Below are 22,644 nucleotides of genomic sequence, written 5' to 3'. Positions count from 1 at the left end.
CTTGCATGTGAGTTAGAAGTCCTTGGATTAAAAGAGGAGAGAGAGAGCAGCAGAAGCCACAAAGTGTACGCATTTAGGTAACGGATCATTAATTTCTCAAACATGCAACACATTCAAAGAGTAGTCAAAAAAATATAGGGTTAGAATTTTTAATACTGACAGAGTCCAAATTGAGATGAAATTCCCATATACCTACAGGAATAGTTGAAACACTCCTGAAATAAATACTAACTACTATCATGAATTAGGAATGCAGACTCTAGTGCGGGCTATTTAAAGACTGTTTAAACGCCTATTTAAAGTAGACACATCTGATTCACTTCAAGCATCCAGTCACACTTTTAGAAAACCAAATCTACAGCTTCCAGGCAGTAAGGAAGAAAAGAAGGTTTAAATTAATTTCTGCAAATGAAGCTCAGACATAAAATAAAACTGGAACTTGTTATGAAGACTCAAAACACACATTTATCCAAGATTATGAAGAAACTATCTGAGAACAGAGGCAGCTTAGGCCAGGCATTTATACACAGTGCCTAGATATAAGACAGTAGAATTGAAAAATCAAGAAAGAACCTTCATTACATGAAAGTGAGAAAAGTATACGAGATAACTGAAAATAAAACTTGTTGGCATAAGTGAATAACTGGGGCCTAAGTCCTGAAAATAAAATAAAAATGTAACCATGTATCTCTTCATGGTTATTACTTACTGGCTAGAAAAACCAGGGTTTCAGCATTAAGTTTCCTCCTGTTTTCTTTTTCATAGACGTAAACACTAAGAAACCTTGTTCACAAAAATAATAGCTAACTTACATAGTCTTTACTGCGTGTGATAGGCACACACTGTTCTAAGCACTTTAGATCTTGACATATTAAATCCTCACAACAGTCCTATGAAGTATGCATCATTAGTACCTTCTTTTTACCAATGAGGAAACTGACTCTTAGAAAGGTCACTCGTCCAAGGTCACTCAGCAGAGTTGGGATCTGGGCCCAGGTAGTTAGCTACAGAGCCTCTGCTTCTAACCATGAGGCAATACTGCCTCTCTAGGCTTCCATTAACAAAAGCAACTGGAGGGCAAGCCCCGGTGGTCTAATGGTTAAGTTTGGTGCACTCTGCTTCAGCAGCCTGGGTTCGGTTCCCAGGCGTGGACTTACACCAATTGTCAGTAGCCATGCTGTGGTGGTAGCTCACATACAAAAAAAGAGGAAGATTGGCAGCAGATGTTAGCTCAGGGCAAAAAGCTTCCTTGCAAAAATAACCAAACAAACAAAAAAACCCAAAGGCAACTGGAAGACGTTTTCTATAGCAACGACACTCAATTCTCGGAACCCCTTCCTGACACACCCCATCTTGTGTCAAAAGTCACAAGATGGAAAAAAAAAAAAGGGGGGCTGGCCCCGTGGCTGAGTGGTTAAGTTCGCACACTCTGCTTCAGCGGCCCAGGGTTTCACCAGTTCAGCTCCTGGGCATGGACATGGCACCACTCATCAGGCCACGCTGAGGCGGCGTCCCACACAGCACAACCAGAAGGACCCACATCTAAAATATATACAACTATGTACTCAGGGACTTTGGGGAGAAAAAGGAAAAATAAAATCTTTAAAAAGAAAAAGTCACAAGATGATCTATGATTAAAAATTATATTTAATGATCTGTCAGCTGACAACTTGACTATGTCCTCCTTCAATTCTGTTAAAAGCAAACAAATGGAAATCCCTATCATACAAAAAGAATTCAATGCATCGTAGAATTCAATTAAATACCAATTTTCTTGTACTTTTGTTTGGAACCCTGGAAATTTTTACACCTAAGGACAAAGCACCATGTTAAGAATCTAGCTGGGCCACTCTTTTATAAAGCGGAAAAACAATAACTATGAAAAAGGAGGTGAGAAGGGAGAACGTGTCCACGTGAGGGACTCGCAAGCAGCCCTATTTTAGGAAAGAGAACCTATGACTGCAATCCAGAAACAGCCTCCTTTAAAATCATCCATATCTACACAGTCCTTGGAAAGGCCGCATATATGCTTAGGGATATAAACACCTCAGTTTGATTTGCAGACTGCTGCCCTGTATCACAGACCTTTTTTCAGGACACTAATTCTCTCTGCTGGCTACATGCCCAATGCCAGGTAGATTCAAACGGAGCAAAGTAGCTGCAAGAGCATTACCTGGGAAAGTGATTAACCTTCTGTGCTTCAGAGAGGGTGCGAAGCAAGAAGGGCTTCAGGTGGGATCCTGTCCACATTAGGTTATAGTCAGTGCTGCTTGGGTGAACCTGAGGGCAGATAAGAAGACAAGACAAAAACATCAGAGATAGCCTCTCTTCCAGAAGAGTGATGCCTGTAGACATTTTTCATCCACAGAGTACTCACAGAGGTGTCTCAGTATGAGAGCCTAACAAGACAAAAGTTGAGTATACAGAACACAAGGATAATCAAGTTTAAGGAATACGAGAGTTGAGCAAATCCCAGATGCAAACAGTACGATAAATTAACCCTCCTATAGAAGTCCATGATGTCACTTAGCATTCTTGCACATCAAAGTATGAGAAGAGGGCCCAACTCCAAACTCTCTTCTCAGAGTGTCCTCATGTCCTTGCATACGCTGGGTATAAAGTACCAATCAGAACTAAAACCTTATAGTAGAAACCAACTTCGAATTCATTCACTCATTCATAAGAACCCATTTGTCTGGACCAGCCCCAGGGGCCTAGTGGTTAAGTTTGGCATGCTCCACTTCAGTGGCCCTGGTTCAGTTCCCGGGCACGGACCTATACCACTTCTTTGTCAGTGGCCATGCTGTGGCAGCAGCTCACATACAAAAAAAGAGGGAAATTGGCAGCAGATGTTAGCTTAGAGTGAATCTTCTTCAGCAAAAAAAAAGAATTCATTTGTCCATTCATTCAACAATTATGTACTCTGTGCCTATGACACGATAGGTACCATGTTAAGCCCTGGAGATAAAACAGCCACAAGATAGCATATACACTGGTATCAGAACTTCCTCAAAATGTCTACTTCAGACCTCTATCTAAGATATAGAGCTAGCAACCAGACTTGTACCAACTGTCTCAAAATATCTACCGTGGAAGTCTGTCCAGCATTTTAGTTTGTACCTTTTGATGTCAAAATCCCAATATTCCCAATTTTCTTTGGGAGTAACATACTCCTTGGTTTTAAAAGACCTGCCAATCACCCACCTCTCCCTCCCCCAAGGAGTGGAGCCATGATCCAAGCTGTGCCAGTCATTCTATCTCCAGAATGTGACTCTTGAGCAGGGAAAGGAACAAAGACAATGAACACAGTCGTGTCACTTCCACAGCAGTGCCCTGAGGAAATGGCCCTGAAGATTCCTGTTCCCAGATCCCTGGGGCTGTCCTGGTCTCTCTCCTTTCAAAGGCCTGCCTTTTCAGCCTTTCCTCCAATTCCACTAGCCACCTCGTGCACATCTTTCCTATAAATCCCTTCTGGTTTAACTTCAGCAGAGTCTATTTCTGTTGCTTGAAATCAAAGAACCTTGATTGGGTATCAGGCAATTTCTTACGGGCAACTCTGCCTCTAGCTCAAGCTTACAAACATAGCAAGAAAAACAATGTGATTTTTTGCAAAAAAAAAAATCGTGTGAAAATGTTTTACACATATTTCAAGAAGAAACTGGTAACGCCACTCAGAAATTCAATCCTAGTTCTGCATTATCACTAAGCATTGGTGCCGGGTACTTTCTAGAGCTGGGCCTGTTAACTGGTAGCCAGAGAGCCGGGATTTTCAGCTTCTGAGCAGATCAGGTGAGGCAGTAAAAATGAGCTTACTTCATGAAATCCATGGGCTGTCAGAATGCTGCGTACCAGGCGACTGTCTGTTCGCACAATCTTGTAAGACAAATGATAACGTTCTAAAGAAAAACACAGAATCAAGTTCAGTAACGAGAAATTTAGCTGTAGAGACAGATACAAAGTGCAAGAGGGTGGTTTGCTTAATTATACTCAATAACATTATACTGCTGCCGGTACAAAATCAACATACAAAAATCGGTTGCGTTTCTATACACTAACAACAAAGTAGCAGAAAGAGAAATTAAGAATACAATCCCATTTACAATTGCAACAAAAAGAATAAAATACCTAGGAATAAACTTAACCGAAGAGGTGAAAGATTTGTACACTGAAAACTATAAAACGTTGAAAGAAATCGAAGAAGACACAAAGAAATGGAAAGATAGTCCGTGCTCTTGGACTGGAAGAATTGACATAGTTAAAATATCCATACTTCCTAAAGCAATCTATAGATTCAATGCAATCCCTATCAAAGTTCCAACAACATTTTTCACAGAAATAGAACAAAGAATCCTAAAATGTATATGGAACAACAAAGACCCTGAATAGCCAAAGGATTCCTGAGAAAACAGAACAAAGCTGGAGGTATCACACTCCCCAATTTCAAAATATACTACAAAGCCATAGCAACCAAAAGAGCATGGTACTGGTACAAAAACAGACACACAGATCAATGGAACAGAATCGAGAGTCCAGAAATAAACCCACGCAGCTCTGGATAGCTAATATTTGATAAGGGAGCCAAGAGCCTACAATGGAGAAAGGAGAGTCTCTTCAATAAACGGTGTTGGGAAAACTGGACAGCCATATGCAAAAAAATGAAAGTAGACCATTCCCTTACACCATGCACAAAAATCAACTCAAAATGGATTAAAGACTTGAATGTAAGACCCGAAACCATGAAACCTCTAGAAGAAAACACAGGCAGAATGCTCTTTGACATGGGTCTTAGCAGCATATTTTCAAGTACCATGTCTGACTGGGCAAGGGAAACAAAAGAAACAATGAACAAATGCAACTACATCAAACTAAAAAGCTTCTGCACAGCAAAGGAAACCATCAACAAAATGAAAAGACAACCTAACAATTGGGAGAAGATATTTGCAAACCATATATCAGATAAGGGGTTAACATCCAAAATATACAAAGAACTCATACAGTTCAACAACAAAAAAACCAACAACCAAATTAAAAAATGGTCAAAAGAACTGAACAGAGATTTCTCCAAAGAAGATATACGGATGGCCAACAGGCATATGAAAAGATGCTCAACATCATTAGCTATCAGGGAAATGTAAACCAAAACTACAATGAGGTATCACCTCACTCCAGTCAGAATGGCTATAATTAACAAGACAGGAAACAATAAGTGTTGGAGAGGATGTGGAGAGAAGGGAACCCTCGTACACCGCTGGTGGGAGTACAAACTGGTGCAGCCACTACGGAAAGTATGAGAGTAACCTCAGAAAATTAAGAATAGATCTACCTTATGATCCAGCTATCCCACTGCTGGGTATTTATCCAAAGAACTTGAAAACAGAAATGCATAAAGATACACGCATCCCTTCCTATGTTCACTGCAGCATGATTCACAATCGCAAAGACTTGGAAGCAACCTAGGTGCCCACCAAGGGACGAATGGACAAAGAAGATGTGGTATATATACACAATGGAATACTACTTAGCCATAAGAAAATGATGAAATCCGGCCATTTGTGACAACATGGATGGACCTTGAGGGTATTATGCTGAGTGAAATTAGTCAGAGGGAGAAAGTCAAATACCATATGATCTCACTCATAAGTAGAAGATAAAAACAATGACAAACACACACATAGCAATGGTGATTGGATTGGTAGTTACCATAGGGGAAGGGGGGAGAGGGAAGGGCAAAAGGGGTGATTAGGCTCACATGTGAAGGATGCACTATAATTAGTTTTTGGGTGGTGAACATGATTTAATCTACACAGAATTCGAAATATATTATGATGTACATCTGGAAGTTACATAATGTTATAATCCAATGTTACTGCAATAAAATTAATTTTTTTAAAAAATACTATACTGCTGCCCTTATGCTACTACAAATAGGTTGTGGATTATTTTGGGCCAAGGGTTCTTGACCTGAGATTCATTAGGGGCTACTAAATATGGACGGGGGGAAAATGACATCTTCATTTTCACTAATTTCTAGTTGAAGTTTAACATGACCTTCAATCAGGAATGTCGGCAACAAAGCAGAGTAGTATAAGCTTCAATCAGGAATGTCGGCAACAAAGCAGAGTAGTATAAGCAGTACTCATGACCTGCCACCAACAAATACCAGGCATTTTAACATTATTTTACAGTGATTACAGTTATCTCAAAATATCACTTATTCTCACAGTATTAAAAAATTATGGTAGTTAGCAGAACTACCACTAGGTCATGTTATTTAAGGCAGGCATAAAAAAGCAGATATACTACAAGTTTCTTTTTTTAAAATATTTTCATAACTGTACTTCAATATGATTGATTTTCTTTTTAGTCATATGTATTTTTTTAATATACTTAAAAAACATTAATCTGAGAAGAGACCCACAGGCTTCTCCACACGGCCGATAGGGTCCACACTGCACCAAAACGTTAAGAACCCCTCTAGATAGCTGTGTGTGCAACAATGCTGGTCACCAGTGTATCTAGACCAGTAGTTATAAACTGACGCTGAGGGCCAAAACCCATCTGCAGATGTGGTTGGTTTGTTCCTCACTGAGCTTTAAAATAAAAGTGAACTAGGGGCCAGCCCAGCAGCGCAGCAGTTAAGTTCACACACTCCGCTGGGATTTGTGGGTTCAGATCCCAGGTGCGGACCTACACACTGCTCAGCAAGCCATGCTGTGGCAGCGGGTCACGTACAAACTACAGGAAGACTGGCACAGATGTTAGCTCAGTGACAATCTTCCTCACCAAAAGAAAAAATTCATCTCATCCTTTCTCCCAGCTAGAGCCATCAGAAGCATCTTACAAGACTGACCGAGCTAATGAAAACATTGAAAAAAACCCTTAATTAATTGTTAACCTTTTGAAATTGGAGGAATTCATATAAAATAGTTTTCTGAGTTTCTCTTAAACACCCTGGCAACTCTGGGCTCTGTCACTCCAGCATGGCAAGAGTCAGGTGGAGAAGTGCAAGTGTTCCCTTCAGGACAGGCCCATACTGTCCAGTTCAGCACAGTCCCCACCCGGCCTGCTTCACCATTCATATTTCCTGCCAGGCCCCTGTAAGTATTCCGTGCTTGTGACCTGTCTAAAAGACAAATCTGTAATCTTGTGAGATTTCTATATATCCCCAAAGACTAAGATTTACTCTGGCCCATTAAATTCAATATCTTTCTATGCATCACCCCAAATTGTCTGAAAAGCTAGCTAAGAATTCTACAGAGCAATGTTTTTAAAGGACCGCATATTGAACAATTTCTGAATGAGCATAATACAGAAACTTATGGACAGACCCTAGAACAAAATTCAGCCTCTACAAAGATAAGCATTTCTTCTTACGAATTTATGTGAAAATATTCATAAATCTCTGCTACTATTTGCCCAGCTCTGGAAGGAACACCATGCAAAGCAGACACACGACTGGAATCAAAAGACCAGACACTCCATAGTTTTTATTCTTGTGGCAACCCATTAAAGCCCAGGTACAGGGCTTTCCCAATATTCAATACTCAATCACTATTATGTGGTCTTTGCAATATTATCATAAGAAAAACAGTGCAGAGTCATGTGTGTTCACTTTGGTGCAGAGTATAAGAAGCAGTACAGTGCGCTGCTTAAGAGTTTGTGTTCTGATTCCAAGTTGGAGAAGGAAAGCACAAGACAGGCCTGGAATACCTCACTATGCCAAGAAAGAGGAAAATGCTCAAAAACCGATTGGGAACATGTCACAAGGATCTTGAAGGGGTTCCCAATGGCCAGATTTGAGACAATGTGAATATAAAAATGAATAGTGACAGAGATAGATTATAACTCACTTATACAAAAGAAAAGAATCCAGGAATCCATACTGATAAGAAGGTGAGAAAGTATACTAGTTTTCTATCGCTGCTAAAACAAATCACCACACAGTTAGAGGCTTCAACAATGCAAACGCATTATCTTTAGATCTGTAGGTCAGAAGTCTGCTACGAGTCTCATCAAGGCATCGACAGGCCTGCGCTCCTTTCTAATGGCTCTGGGTAGGGTCCATTTCCTTCCTTTTCCAGCTTCTAGAAAGGAAAAGGCTGCCCCCATTCCTTGGCTTGTAGTCTCCTTCCTCTGTCTTCAAAGCCAGCAACAGTGGGTCTAGTCCTTCTCACATCGCATCAGGCTGACTCCTCTTCTGCCTCAATTCCCCTTTGCTAGGTCAGGTAATATCTTCATAGGCTCTGGGGATTAGCAGGTGGACATCTTTGGGGGACCATTATTCTGCCTACCATAAAATGGAAAGCTCTTTTTTACAGAAAAGCCAGCTAATAAATGCAAAAGGAAAGATAGAAAAAGAAAATCACCATTTTACAAAAACAATAACAGTGAGTGATTCAGACAAGAATCAATGGACACCAATGGGTTAGGAGGACATTCGTACATCTTAAAATATCACTCCAGAGAATGCTTATAACAAAGGAGAAGGGTACCACCACAATGAAGCAACCTGGTGAACACTATCTTAACCAAATGCTCAAATTTGCCAACACCAATAATGCAATATAATGACATCATATGCTTCCTAATATGATACACTGAGGACACAACTTCACTAAGTGACATTCCCGCAAGTTCCTTTAACCTGAATCTAAACATGTGGAAACAATCTGAGAAGCCCAAACTTAAGGACATCTGCAAAGCATCTTTGAAAATGTCAGTGTCATGAAAGACAAAAAAATTCTAGTAAATAGCTGTAGATTAAAGGAGAGTAAAGTAACATGGCAACTAAATGCAATCTTTGATTGGAACCTGGACTCAAAAAACAAAAAAAACAACAGCTATAAGGGACAAAATGGGAAGTACTGGGGAAATCTGCATAAGAATTATACATTAGATAAGTGTTTTACCAATGACAGGTTCCCTGCAAGTCATCACTGTACCGTGGTTATACAGAGGATGCCCTCATTCTTAAGAGATACATGCTGAACAAAGTATTTAGGTGTGAAGTATTTGAACTAATTTTCAAATGGTTCAGAGAAAGACAAAGAAGTAAACAGGGTAAAATGTCAATAATTGGTGAATCTAAGGAAAGAGTATACATGCGTTTGTAGTATTGTTCTCACAAGTTGTCAGAAGGTTTTTAATTTTTCTAAATAAAATGTTTAAAAAATGAAAGAAAAAAAATCAGGTCTTTCCTTATGATAACAGTGATCACTGACAGCTCCATTTTCACACATGCAAAAGACAAAGCATCCTCTACGGCTGGAGCCTGGACTGCACCCGGTCCTCTGCCTGTTTGCCTATTCTGCAGTGCTGGCTCCGCAGGGCCAGCCACGGGGAAGGTGATCAGTATGGTGTATGGAAAAATAGAGAATGATTACATGGGGATTGGAGGAGACAGGGGAGTAATAAGAGAAAGAGTATGTCTCTGGAGCTGAACTGCCAGGGTTCAAATCCTGGCTCTACTACTTCCTGCCTGTCATCCTGAATATATTATTTAATTTCTCTAGGCTCAATTTCCTCACCTGTAAAACGGGGTTGATAACAAAGGCACTTATTTCATAGGGTAGTTGCAAACACTAAGTCAGTTAATACATGTAAAACTTTTAGAACACTTGCTGATACATAGTAAAAATGTTCATATAGTAAAAAAGCAAACACATAGTAAAATAGCTATGAATACATATTACTATACATAGCAAATTATACATTTTATATAGCAAATTAAAAAATAAAAATGCTGGGGCTGGCCCAGTGGTGGAGCAGTTAAGTTCACGTGCTCTGCTTCAGTGGCCCAGGGTTTGCAGGTTCCGATCCCAGGCCCAGACTTACACAACACTCATCAAGCTGTGCTCTAGCGGCATCCCACATATAAAACAGAGGAAAACTGGCACAGATGTTAGCTCAGGGACAATCTTCCTCACCTAAAAATAAAAATAACTAAAAATAAAAATTAAAAAAAAATGCTATTAATACTCTTTCTCCTACTTTTTCTAACGTAGAAGAAAAATGTAATCATCACTGTGCTCAGTGGCAGACCTGATTCTCACGTTATGCAAGTGACAAGCAGTGACCAACTACTTGCAATCCACACCAACTATAACCCAACTCAGGTGCACTGAACATGTTCCAAAAGGGGAGTGCAAGAGAGGCAGGGTGGAGTGATATAAAGCAACAGTGACTGCTGGGGATTTTAACTCACACTCAGGTCCTGTGTCCAACAGCCCTAAGTCCAATAATGCTGATTACCAGTAAATGTTAGACCAGAGGTTATAACTTGGTGACCCAAGGGCCAAATTCAGCCCGCAAACATGGTTTGTTCGTTCTTTGTGGCATTTTAAATATAAAATTGAACTCACTGCTAACTTTTTAAAATTGAAAGAATTCAAAGAATTCTAGATTTGTGGGCTTCTCTTGAAAAAATTGCCAAGCTAGGCTTTCTCTCCCATGGCCAGAGTCAAATGGAGACTTGCAACTGTAAACTGAACCTGCCCAATTGGCCAAGAAAGAACCACTTTGTCCATGTTTTCTTCCATATAAAAACAAGAGGCCTGGGGCCAGCACCATGGCCGAGTGGTTAAGTCCGCGCGCTCCGCCTTCGGCAGCCCAGGGTTTCACTGGTTTGGATCCTGGGCGCGGACATGGCACCACTCATCAGGCCACGTTGAGGCAGCCTCCCACATGCCACAACTAGAAGGACGTGCAACTAAGATAGACAACTATGTACTGGGGGGATTGGGAGAGGGAAAAAAAGCAAGAAAAAAAAAAAGAAGATAGGCAACATTTGTTAGCTCAGGTGCCAATCTTTAAAAAAAAACAAGAGGCCTTGGTCCTCTTTGACTACTATCAAACTGTCAGACATCCGATAGGCGAGCCTCTGAACCCACACTGCAGCAATTCCACCATGAGATGGTAGAATTTCCTCTTCTCCAATCACTTACATGTGTCTCAGGAGACAACTTGAAGTGCTAGGACCCGTGGCAAGTTCCAGGACTGACCGTAGGGAGAAAATGAAAACAAGGAACCAATAACCTGTCAGCACAGGAGCACCCAGGGAACGGTGAAGCGCCCTAAGGGGTTTGGTTCAAAAACACCATAGGAAACTAGAATGAAGAGAAAACTAATACTTTTGACTTTTAGAATACAAGAATAACCCCTTCCATGACAACACAGCGTAGCTCTGCCTTACAGTCTGAAAGTGAGGAATACACTTGCAGTGTTGAATATGGCAGACACTAGCCACATGTGACTAGTGAGCACTTGAAATATGACTAGCGTCTGAACTGAGTTTTTAATTTTATTTAACTTTAATTTAAATTTAAAAAGTGATACTCGATTCAGTTATTGTAAAATTTATTTGGGACAACTTGAGTCTATGAATTTACTTTTTCAACTATAACATTTATGAAATCTAAACACAGATCAAATACTTCCAGGTAAATTTTGCACCATCTTGAAATGCACTATAACTATAAAATACATACTGGAAGTAAAGTAGCTCAATGATTTTTCTATACTGGGTAAACGTGAAAATATTTTGTATTAAGTAAAATATATTATTAAAACTAATTTCATCTGTTTACTTTTTTTAATAAGACTACTAGAAAATTTACATACAGCTTGCATCATATTTCTATTGGACAGTGCTAGTCTTTACAAACGCAAACTTATGAAACTGACACATTCAGATACAAATTATAAAATGCTATTTCATTCTAGGAAAAGATTACTTTAAACGGAAGACATCTCTGTTGCCTCTAAAACGCAATCATTTACATATTTAAAGTATATACAATTTTTTAAAAAACATGGATAGTAGAAAAACTATATTCCTGGACTATTTCACAAATAAAGCATATGAAATCATATTGTACCAAAAATATTAACAGTGAATTCAATGATACATTTAATACATAACAAAAAAAACAAGGCTGGCATCTAACACTATAAGATCAACAGAAGATAACTAATGCCCTAGATAAACTTCTCAAGGGGATTTAACCACAGGATTATGATCTAAGAAGATCTATGTCAGCTATTTAAAAGAGCCAAAAAAAAAAAAATAGACCAAGTGTTTAACAATTCAGGCATCAGAGGCAGCAACTAGTGAAAGTCATTCAAAGCGTTCTTTTCCTAAAAAAGGTGAAAAAAATTATTAAATCTCAAAGAATTGGAAAGATACAGAAAATTTAAAAGCAGAGAGTTTGATAAAAAAGTTTAGTGACCTATTCTTTAATCACAATATGTAAAGGAGAAAAACAAAGACTCACATGTTCTAGAAAATAGTGCTTGCTTGAATAATGGGATGACTACATAGATGGATACTAATTTCCAATAAATGTTAGGTATTCTAAAAAGGGTCTGCCTATTGCCACGGAATACAGAGATCCATTTATGTGACAAGCATAACAAAAGAAGTATGTTTTGGTGGGATTATTTTCTTCTGTTGCTTTTACCCACCTTTGATGTTTCAACTCAAATCATATTTAGAGGGAGTTTCTCAGCAAATGTTAGCAAATCTTCAGTTACTTAGGCTTCAGAGAATATGAATGAACCATGTCCCTTTAAATGGTAACCTAGCAACTTGCTGAGGGGATTAGAACACAAGGACCCTTAGGGAGGGAGGAGGATTCAAATCCCAGAAGCAGGTGCTCACCGTCCTCTGAACTCCTGGCTTATTATGGGGCAAGGACTCCTGGCTTATTAAAGTCATTTTAAAGTAGAGCAGATCCTGTCCAACAAGTAGAGTAAGCAGCACAAGTTCTGAGTGCCCATTATGTGCCAAACATCAAATGATCTCATTTAATTCTCACAATGCCTCAAGGTAGCTATTATCTCCATTTACTAATAATGAAATTGGTTAACAGAGTTTAAGTGATTTGCCTCTGACTTGCAACTAGTAAATGCCAAAGCTGAGATTCGAACCAATGACCTCAGTATAGAACCAACGACCCATGTATAGAGTCTTTCAACTCTATCACACAACAGTTCTGATCCATAGTACTGTGACCTTTGAAGATAGCTACAGGCTAGCCCCAGGATTCAGATCACTGCTTAAAATCAAAGAGGAGTGGAGATAAATGAAATTGAGAATAGGAAAACAACAGAGAAAAGATGCAAAATAAAAAGTTGGCTTTTTAAAATGATCATCAAAATTGACAAACCTGACTAAGGACAAGAGAAAAGAGTCATATTACTAAATTCAGAAATGAAAGTGGGGACATTACTACCGACTTTACAGAAATAGAAAGGACTATAAAAGAATACTATCAACAACTGTATGCCAACAAATTAGATAAACTAAATAAAATGAACAAAATCCTAGAAACAAACTACCAAAACTGACTCAATAAGAAATAGAAAATACAAACAGACCTGTTAGAAGTAGAGGTTGAATCAGTAATCAAAAGCCTCCCAACAAAGAAAAGCCAGAACTAGATGAATTCTATAAAACATTTAAAGAATTAACACTTATTAATCCTTCTCAAAATCTTCCAAGGAGGAGGATGGAACTCATTCTATGAGGCCAGCATTACTCTGATACCAAAGCCAGATAATGGCATCACAGGAAAAGAAAACTACAGACAATATACCTTATGAATATAGATGTAAAAATCCTCAACAAAATACTAGCAAACCAAATCCAGCAGCATATGAAAAGGATTATACACCATGACCAAGTGGGTTTTATCTCAGGAATGCAAGGGTGGTTCAACATACAAGAGTCAATCAATGTAATATACCACATTAACAGAATGAAGGAAAAAAATGGAATCATCTCAATTGATGTAGCAAAAGCATTTGAAAAAGTCCAACACCCTTGCATGATAAAAATACTCAGCAAAGAAGGAGAAGAAAACTTTCTCAGCATGATAAATGGTATTTATGAAAAACTCACAGCTAACATACTGGATGGTAAAAGACTGAAAACTTTCCCCCTAGGATCAGGAACAAGACAAAGATGCCTACTTTCACCACTTCTATTCAACATTGTACTGAAAGTTATAGCCAGAGCAACTAGGCAAGAAAAAGGAAAAAAAGCCATCCAGGTTGGAAAGGAACAAGTCAAATCTCTGCAGATGACATGATCTTGTATATGGACACTCCTAAAGAATACACACACACACAAACTATTACAGCTTTATTAACAAATGAGTTCAGCAAGGTTTCAGGATACAAGATCAATATACAAAAATCAATTGTATTTCTACACACTGGCAATAAACAACCCAAAAATGAAACTGAGAAAACAATTCTATTTATAATAGCATCAAAAAGAATAAAATATTCAGGAATAAAGTTAACCAAGGAGCTCTAAGACTTGTACACTACAATCTATAAAACATTGTTAAAGAAATTAAAGACGACCTAAATAAATGGAAATACATCCTATATTCAGGGACTAGAAGACTTAAATAGTTCCAAAAGTGATTGACAGATTCAATGCACTCCCTATCAAAATCCCAACAGCCTTTTCTTGCACAAATGGAAAAGGTGATCCTAAAATTCAATGGAATTGCAAGGAACACTGAACGGCCAAAAAATCTTGAAAAAGAAGAACAAAGTTAGAAGACTCACACGTCCCAATTTCAAAATGTAGTACAAAGGCACAGTAATTAAAACAATATGGCACTGGTATAAGGATAAATGTACAGATCAATGGAATATTAAGAGTCCAGCAACAAACCCATACATCTGTGGTCAACTGATTTTCAACAACAGGGCCAAGACTATGCAACAGAGAAAGAGGATAGTCTCTTCAACTAACCGTTCAGGGACAAGTGGATATCCACACACAAAAGAATGAAGGTGGACCCTTACCTCACACCATATAAAAATGTTAATTCAAAATGGATCAAAGACCACTTAGCTCCAAGTATAAGACCTTAAACTATAAAACTTCTAGAAGACAGCATAGGGATCATGACCTCGGGTTGGGCAATGGTTTCTTAGATATGACGCCAAAAGCATAAGCAACAAAGAATAAACAGATAAACTGGAAATCATCAAAATAAAAACTTGCTCAGGAAAGAACATTATCAAAAGAGTGAAAGACATCCACAGAATAGGAATATATCTGATAATGGTCTTTTATTCAGAATGTATAAAGAACTCTTATAACTCAACAACAAAAAGACAAGCAACTCAATTACAAAGTAGGCAAAAGACTTGAAGAGACATTTCTCCAAAGAAGATATACAAATGGCCAACAAGCACATGAAAAGATGCTCAATGTTATTAGTCATTACGGAAATGCAAATCAAAACCCCCAAAAGAGACCACTTCATACCCACTAATACAGCTATAATCTAAAAAATAGAAAATAACAAATGTTAGTGAGGATGTGAAGAAACTGGAACTCCCATACACTGTTGGTGGGAACGCTGCAGTCACTTAATAAAGTAAGTGACAGTTAAGGAACTTTGGCATCTCCTCAATAAGTTAAACACAGAATTAGCATACGACCTAGCAATTCCATTCCTAGGTATATACTCAAAAGAACTGAAAACAGGTCTTCAAACAAAAACTTGTACATGAATGTTCTTAGCAGCACTATGTACAAAAGCCAAAAGGCAGAAAGAATCATCCATCAACTGATGAACAGATAAATAAAATGTGGCAAATCTATACAATGGGATATTATTTAGCCATAAAAAGGAATGAAGTACTGATACATGCTACAACACGGATAAACCTTGAAAACATTACGCTAAGTGAGAGAAGCCAGACACAAAAGTCTACATATTGTATGGGTCTATTTATCTGAAATTATCTATAATAGGCAAATTCATAGAGACAAAAAGTAGACTAGTGATTGCCAGGGGCTGGTGACAAGGCAGAAAGGGGAGTGACTCCTTATTGGGTACAGGGTTTACTTTTGGGATGATGAAAATGTTCTGGAACTAGATAGTGGTGATGATTGTACATCATCTTGAATGTACGAAATGCCACTGAATTGTATACTCTAAAATGGTTAAAATGGTAAATTTTGTTACGTATATTTTATCACAATTAAAAAAGTAATAAATAAACACACATACACATAAATCTGAAAAAAAATTCAAAGAGGAAAAACAATTTAATATGCAGAAAACAACTGAAGAAATCACAAATAATCCTTTCAAGATAACAAATCAGTAGATTTTTCTCACGGCCAGGCCCTTTCCCTATCTACATGTGATATCAGTTTCTTCAAGACAAGGTTGTCAGGGCCATGATCAGCCCTGCCCTCCATGGAGAGGTCATACTCACCTCCAATTACTCGAATATTGTTGTCCTTTGTCAGAATAGCCTCAGCATGGAATACCAAAACCGGAATTCTCCTGCAGCCTCCAGTCCACATGATACATGGATGGTCCCTACAACCGTAACAGAAGGCTTTATTAATTCACAGATCAAAATCTCAATTACCAGCTGAAGCTGTGGTTTGCTACTTAGCACCTTTTCTCTCCATCTGGAACAAGAACCCCAAGTGTCCTATGGGAAACCATTAATCTCCCATTCTTAAGTATGTGGTTTGCTTAAGATTAATTCCATCCCTGCTCCAGGGATGGGCCTTGACTGATTTCAGCCAATCAGGGTATTCCACCCCCCAGTTATAGTGGCTGGTTCAGGGACGAGCACATAAACCTATTGGAACCAGTGAATGTCAGGAAACAGGTTGTGAGCCCCTCTGAGAAAGCGATGGTTTCTTTCTCTTCTACAGCAGCTACAGGAGAGATGTCCCTCTTCCCCTTGAAGGTGTAAGGGCACAAGAGGTTTGGAAGTGCAACTGTCACTCTGTGACCTGGAGAGGAGAGTGTGGAGCTGTTGGTAAAAGAGGAAGTCAGGAGAGCCTGACTGAAAGAAGGAGAGACACGAGATCCTGAAGGGCAAACGTGGAGTAGAATCAAGTCTTTCCTAAATGAGTAAATACTTTATTATTTAGGACACTTTGCTCCCCAGCACACATAAAAAATCCTAACCAATATATTCAAAATAATTTATATACCCCTTTTACACCCTATAGTCCCTTTTAAGCCAATCTGATGACCCATTCTAAGATTCTGAGCTAGGAACCCTAAGTTAATACAATTATCCCAATTAAAACCACATATTTTAAAGAAAGCCTACACTAAATGGAACAATAGATATTTTCCTCCAGAAAAGGACCCCTGAATTTATTCTCTTCCTCTATCCTCAGGAAATCTAAGATTAATGAATCTTGGACAGATGTACATTTACTCACAGGCAAATCTTCAACCTCTTTAATGCAGGGAGGTGGAAAGTGAAAGAAATGAACTGAGTCCCTCCTATGTGCCAGGAATTAATCTAGGAGGTGTTACACGTTACCTCACTTAATCCTCTTGCCGGCACTAAGAACTGGAGAAAAGGTGTCTCAAAGAGGTTAAGTAATTTGCCAGAGGTCATACAGCTGGTTAAGTAAGGGAACAGGTATTTGAATTCAAGTGTCTATGTTCTTTCTACCCTTCTATCTCCCTAATCACATTTCGGTGATGTTCTGCATATGGAATACCTTAAACTCAACTCTTTGGGAATTTAATTCCTTAAATAGAATAAGATCCATTTACCCAGGATTCAGGATGCTCTCAAAAACTCACATGACCACACCCCTCAACAAAGTCCATAACACAAATCGCAAGGTCAAGTCAGACTCTCCCAGCTCAAGTTTAAAAAGATCCACACTTTGAGGGGCTGGCCCATGGCCGAGTGGTTAAAGTTTCACGTGCTCCACATCAGCAGCCAGGGCTCGTGGGTTCAGATCCCGAGTGTGGACCCACTCCACTCATCAGCCATGCTGTGGAAGCATCCCACAAACAAAACAGAGGAAGACTCGCACAGACGTTAGCTCAGGGCGAATCTTCTTCACCAAAAAAAAAAACATAAAACAAAACAGATCCACACTTGGAATGCACAGGCTGCCAGGCTATCAATCTTAGAAGGAAGGCAGCCTTTATAGACTTGGCATGAGCTGCCAAATGCCTTTTAGTGAAGAAAGCAAAGAACACCATACCTAGTTTATTTCCTATTTTCTAGAAATGGAATATGGTTGCTAATTGTTCTTGCTCTCTGACTTGGGTGATAGTGCCCATTTGTGAGAAATGGTGTTTACAGGGTGCATTTTCTAGCAAGAAGGATTTTCCTGTGCTTTGCATGCTTTTTAATCGTAAACATCTATAAAATGTGGGCAAGGGGCCAGATGATTCCTATGATCTCTTCCAATTCTAATTTTCCCACTATATTTCTAAGGCAGAGGACAGAGAAATAATAGGCAGCCTGAATTACAAAGTCTTGGACAGAAACTTTGGAAACTATCCAAAGTTCCTCATTAATCTAGCACTAGCTACTAACTGGCACCACTGTGCCTTAGCACTCACAAACAATGGATTACTGCTAACAGCTAAAAATGCCTGACAAGAGTCAGGAATGGCATACAGTCAGCGCTGCATAATGACGTTTCAGTCAATGACATATTGCATGTACGATGATGGTCCCACAGGATTAGTACCACACAGCCTATGTCTGCAGTAGGCTTACTATCTAGGCTTGCATATGTACACTCTACGGTGTTCACACAATGATGATATTGCATAAGGATGCATTTCTCACAACGTATCCCTGTCGTGAAGTGACACATGACTGAAAACATACAAAGCTGAGAAAAGCCAAGGCCCTAACTTACTACCTGTGGAAAGCCAAATCCCTGGCTCAGAAATCTTTCCACTTACAACCTATGAAAACATAAAAGAGGTAGTAGACAAATTGTTAATTCAGTAAGGTCATCTAAAATGCAGTTAAGGCAGGGGCTATATTGTCATGAAAATCATGCTCCCACCAGGTGGTGCTAAAGGGAAAGATTCAAAAGGATTAGGAAACCAGAAATTGGAACCTCACAATTTCATTCACACCAGAAACTGGAATATTTAATATGCTTTTAGAGGCATGAAAGAACAAAGGATGTGAATGATGAATTACTGAAGCAGGCCAGTTTTATGGTTCACTTTACCGAAAGGCTAAGAACGTTTTGCTTTTTAAGAAGCAATTTCATGAGGAATATATATTATTCACTCCTGGGATCCAGCCTGCATAACTCAAAGCCTCTACACCTGATTGAGACCAGTGTCTGTGATGGAAATGCCTTTCCCACTGCTGTCCGCTTACTCCTACTCTCCAAGGCCCAGCTCATCTCCCCACCTGCAGGGGGCCTGCCCCAGCTCCTCCAGCCCACAGGGATGCCTTCCTTCTCTGAATCCTGTAGCACCCACCGTGTAATCATTTGTTGATGATCTTTTATTTTTTCCATGTAAATGCTGATGATCTTTTTAACTGATATAAAGCCAGCTTTTATGATAGGAATTAAAGTTACTATTTTTTCTGTGACTAAAGAAACCTTACATCAAATCCTTTTATGAAAGTTTCCACATCTATTTATAAATTTGTATTGGGGACCCCCAAGCAAAATAGAGAAAAAGAGCCCCTTTGCATTTACTGTTTGAAATAATGCCATGCAAAACAAGGACTGCATGGACAGTTTCTAGCCCTAAAGTCCAGGATTGCAAAGCATTAATTAATACTTTAATACGGCCTAGGAATCTGAGCAGATCGAACAGATGTCCATGGATCTTTGGATCAAATCAACATCCTTAGATGACTGAAGACCTTCTAACTTCCAAGACTTGTTAAATGTAAGCCTGCTTTTCCAAGTGTGAACAAGATTGACTTGACATTACTAATGTATAATACAAGTGTCTGATACACAAGACATGGGCTGACAGAATGAGACTAACAGTCAAAAATCAACAGCAAGAGTTTGAAAGGAAGAAGAGTGAAAAGCCACGAATTTGGATTGGGAAGGCTGGGGGATCACAGCTTTATTTTCACTAACTTCTACTAGAAATTTAACATTTCCCAATTACAAATATAGGCAACAAAGCACAGCAGTATTAGCATTATCGTGCCATTGACTCTATCTGAAACTTCAGATTTTTTAAACCATTTTACAGTTGTTACCAATATCTCAAAATATTATTTACATTTATCACTACTTCTAAGTGATGGCAGATATTAAACTTGCCACTAGATCACCTGTGATCCCAGTCCTCCTCCTCTGCTGTGATGAGGCTGGACAACGATTTGGCAACTCTCCCCCAAGCAATTATTCAGCTACCAAATGGTGACATCTCACATTGGGGGTCTAGACATCTATGATTCCCACTTTTCTCCACTTATAAGTGTTAATCAGGGGCCGACCCGGTGGTGCAGCGGTTAAGTGCACATGTTCCCCTTTGGTGGCCAGGGGTTCGCCAGTTCGGATCCCGGGTGTGGACATGGCACTGCTTGGCAAGCCATGCTGTCACAGGTGTCCCACATATAAAGTGGAGGAAGATGGGCATGGATGTTAGCCCAGGGCCAGTCTTCCTCAGCAAAAACAGAGAGGAGGATTGGCAGCAGAAGTTAGCTCAGGGCTAATCTTCCTCAAAAAGTAAAAATAAAAGAATAAGTGTTAATCAGAGACCACTCCACAGTGTGATGATTTTATGCCAACTAAGCAAAAACAGTCTTTATGCTCCTATCTTCAGAAAATAAAACTTAACTTTCCCATGTTTTAAATGAATGATCTTGTTATTGATGTAACAATAAGAAAGCACATATTACTATAACACAAGTTTGTTTTTCTAATTATGACAATTACATTTCAATGTAATTAGTATTCTTTGAAGTATGTATTTTAAGCACGTAAATATATTATTCTGCTAAGAGATCCATAGCATTAAAAAGGTTAAGAACCGCTGGATCTAAAGTGATCTAAAGCATAAAGCCTCTATTCATTCATTGCCTACCAAAATGGCAATTTTATACAGTTCAGTCTGATACTTGTGGGGCCCAACCTCTAGGCCCACTAATAAGAGAGAAATTCATGGAGTAAAAGCATGATCTTGAAACAAGAAAGACGGATGCTTGCAGGAGAAGCTAAAAATTTTGTGAAATGTGTAAGAGGCAGCACACAGAAAGCAAAAGTCACAAGAAGGCAAAGTGGCCCAAGAGAATTACCCATTTAATTATCCCAAATGAGAATGACCCAAATATACTGTCAAACCTCTATTATGTTCTACAACCTAACCATGATGAGAAGCCTTTCCCCAAAGCTTTATTAATACTTCAATAATTTTTTTCAAGTCATATTAAATATTGTAATCTTCGACTTTATAAGAAGAAGTCCACTTTAAATTCAATATCAAAGCCATTTGGAATAATGCCTTACATCTGTATGGCACTTTATAATGTACAAAGTAATTTCATACACATTATTCTGTTTGATCCTAACCATACCTCTAGCAAACAGCCTGGGAGATATTATCCCCATTTCTCAGGTTAGGCAGCACACACATATTTGAGGAGACTGACAGAGAAGGTTAAAAACTAATCTTAACTTTAAGCCAGTCTCTCTCTTTGTTCTCTGTGTCAAGTATTAACATTAAAGGAGGCAAAATAGCAAAGTGCTTCAAAATCCAGAAAAACTAGGCCTGAATCTCGATCCTTCACTTACTCTCTCTGTGTCCCTGAAGCAGTGCTTTGATATTTCCGAGGCAGAGCTTAATAAAGTGGGAATAGTAACATCTTCAGATTAAATGAGACACAGTAGTTAAAGCCCTTACCATCATCTATAGCAGCTGCACTTATCACTATCATTCATTCCTATTATTATGAGAATCCAGCAACCAAGAAACCTGGCTCATACCCAAAGGAACTCAGGAAAGCAACGTGGTCCAATAGACACAGCACAGGCTACAGAATTCTAACGTCCTGCCCCACGGTTACTCTGGTAAGTCACCTGACCTCTCTATATTATCATCATTCTATCACTAATGCCTTCGAGAAAGTAACATAACCAATGTCAGAGCTTGGAGACCTACTTTTCTTTAATATCTAAAAATTTCAAGATCTCCTACGTTAGGAGCTCTGATTAAGAGTTTACCAAGAGCTACCTGCAACACCTAGAGCTGATGTTCATTCATGAGCCTGTGTTCACCCATGAGCCCAGGGCCTTATCTCATTTCAGGTAGCTGATGGGGATGGAATAAGATCTTGAATTAGATCGTATCCACGTAGAAGCTAAAACCAGAGGGAGACAATACCAAAGGAAGGCTATTGGGTAAAAGGGTCTATGAGTAAAAGAACTATTTTCCACCCTAGAGGCAAAGGGTCAAAAGCAGGCTTGCTGTTACTTACTCTTGGCTTACCGCCTCCTCATCCTCTGAGGATGATGCTGTTTCCTCCAGGTCCCGGGCCATCACGACTGGCATTTCCTTTAGGGTTTCTCATGCAGTCAGCAGACAGGGGCCTCAGAGACCTTTCCTTGCAGATTCACTGGATCAAACAATTCGGGTGGCACAGATTCCTGTAAGAAAGCAGAATGATCTGAGACACAATGCTGTTGTCTATTTGTTGATCATTGCTGACGATCTTCCAAGTAATAAAAATGAATATCTACCTAAATGGTGCCCAGCCTCTAGAAGCTTACCTTCTATCACAGTGCCTCACATATGCCACAAAAAGCAAGATTTCCGTCCAAACATACTGTCTCTCCTCTATGCATTTGAAGAGCTGTTAAACTCAAGTTTCTCATTTTTCTTTTATGTA

The 22,644-nt window shown here is 39.1% G+C and overlaps 1 protein-coding gene across 50 annotated transcripts in view; it reads right to left on the bottom strand.

The window, feature by feature from the left end:
• Positions 1 to 22,644, bottom strand: part of TTLL5 (tubulin tyrosine ligase like 5) — a 280,660-nt gene that overhangs the window by 256,557 nt on the left and 1,459 nt on the right. For all 50 annotated transcript variants that reach the window (XR_011532902.1, XR_011532901.1, XM_070593608.1 and 47 more), the window contains exons 2-5: positions 22,234 to 22,402; positions 16,255 to 16,361; positions 3,814 to 3,896; positions 2,174 to 2,280 (exon numbers count right to left, since the gene is read on the bottom strand). Coding sequence is in view for 48 of the 50 variants with exons in the window: in XM_070593608.1 (XP_070449709.1) it covers positions 2,174 to 2,280; positions 3,814 to 3,896; positions 16,255 to 16,361; positions 22,234 to 22,307 (371 nt within the window). In the remaining 2 variants the exon portion in view is untranslated. The remainder of the gene's footprint in view (positions 1 to 2,173; positions 2,281 to 3,813; positions 3,897 to 16,254; positions 16,362 to 22,233; positions 22,403 to 22,644) is intronic.

Source organism: Equus przewalskii, chromosome 25 (assembly GCF_037783145.1).
Source record: "Equus przewalskii isolate Varuska chromosome 25, EquPr2, whole genome shotgun sequence".
Taxonomy (NCBI): Eukaryota; Metazoa; Chordata; class Mammalia; order Perissodactyla; family Equidae; genus Equus; species Equus przewalskii.
Note: the sequence above shows the minus strand (reverse complement) of the source record. Positions and strands in the feature narration are given on the sequence as shown.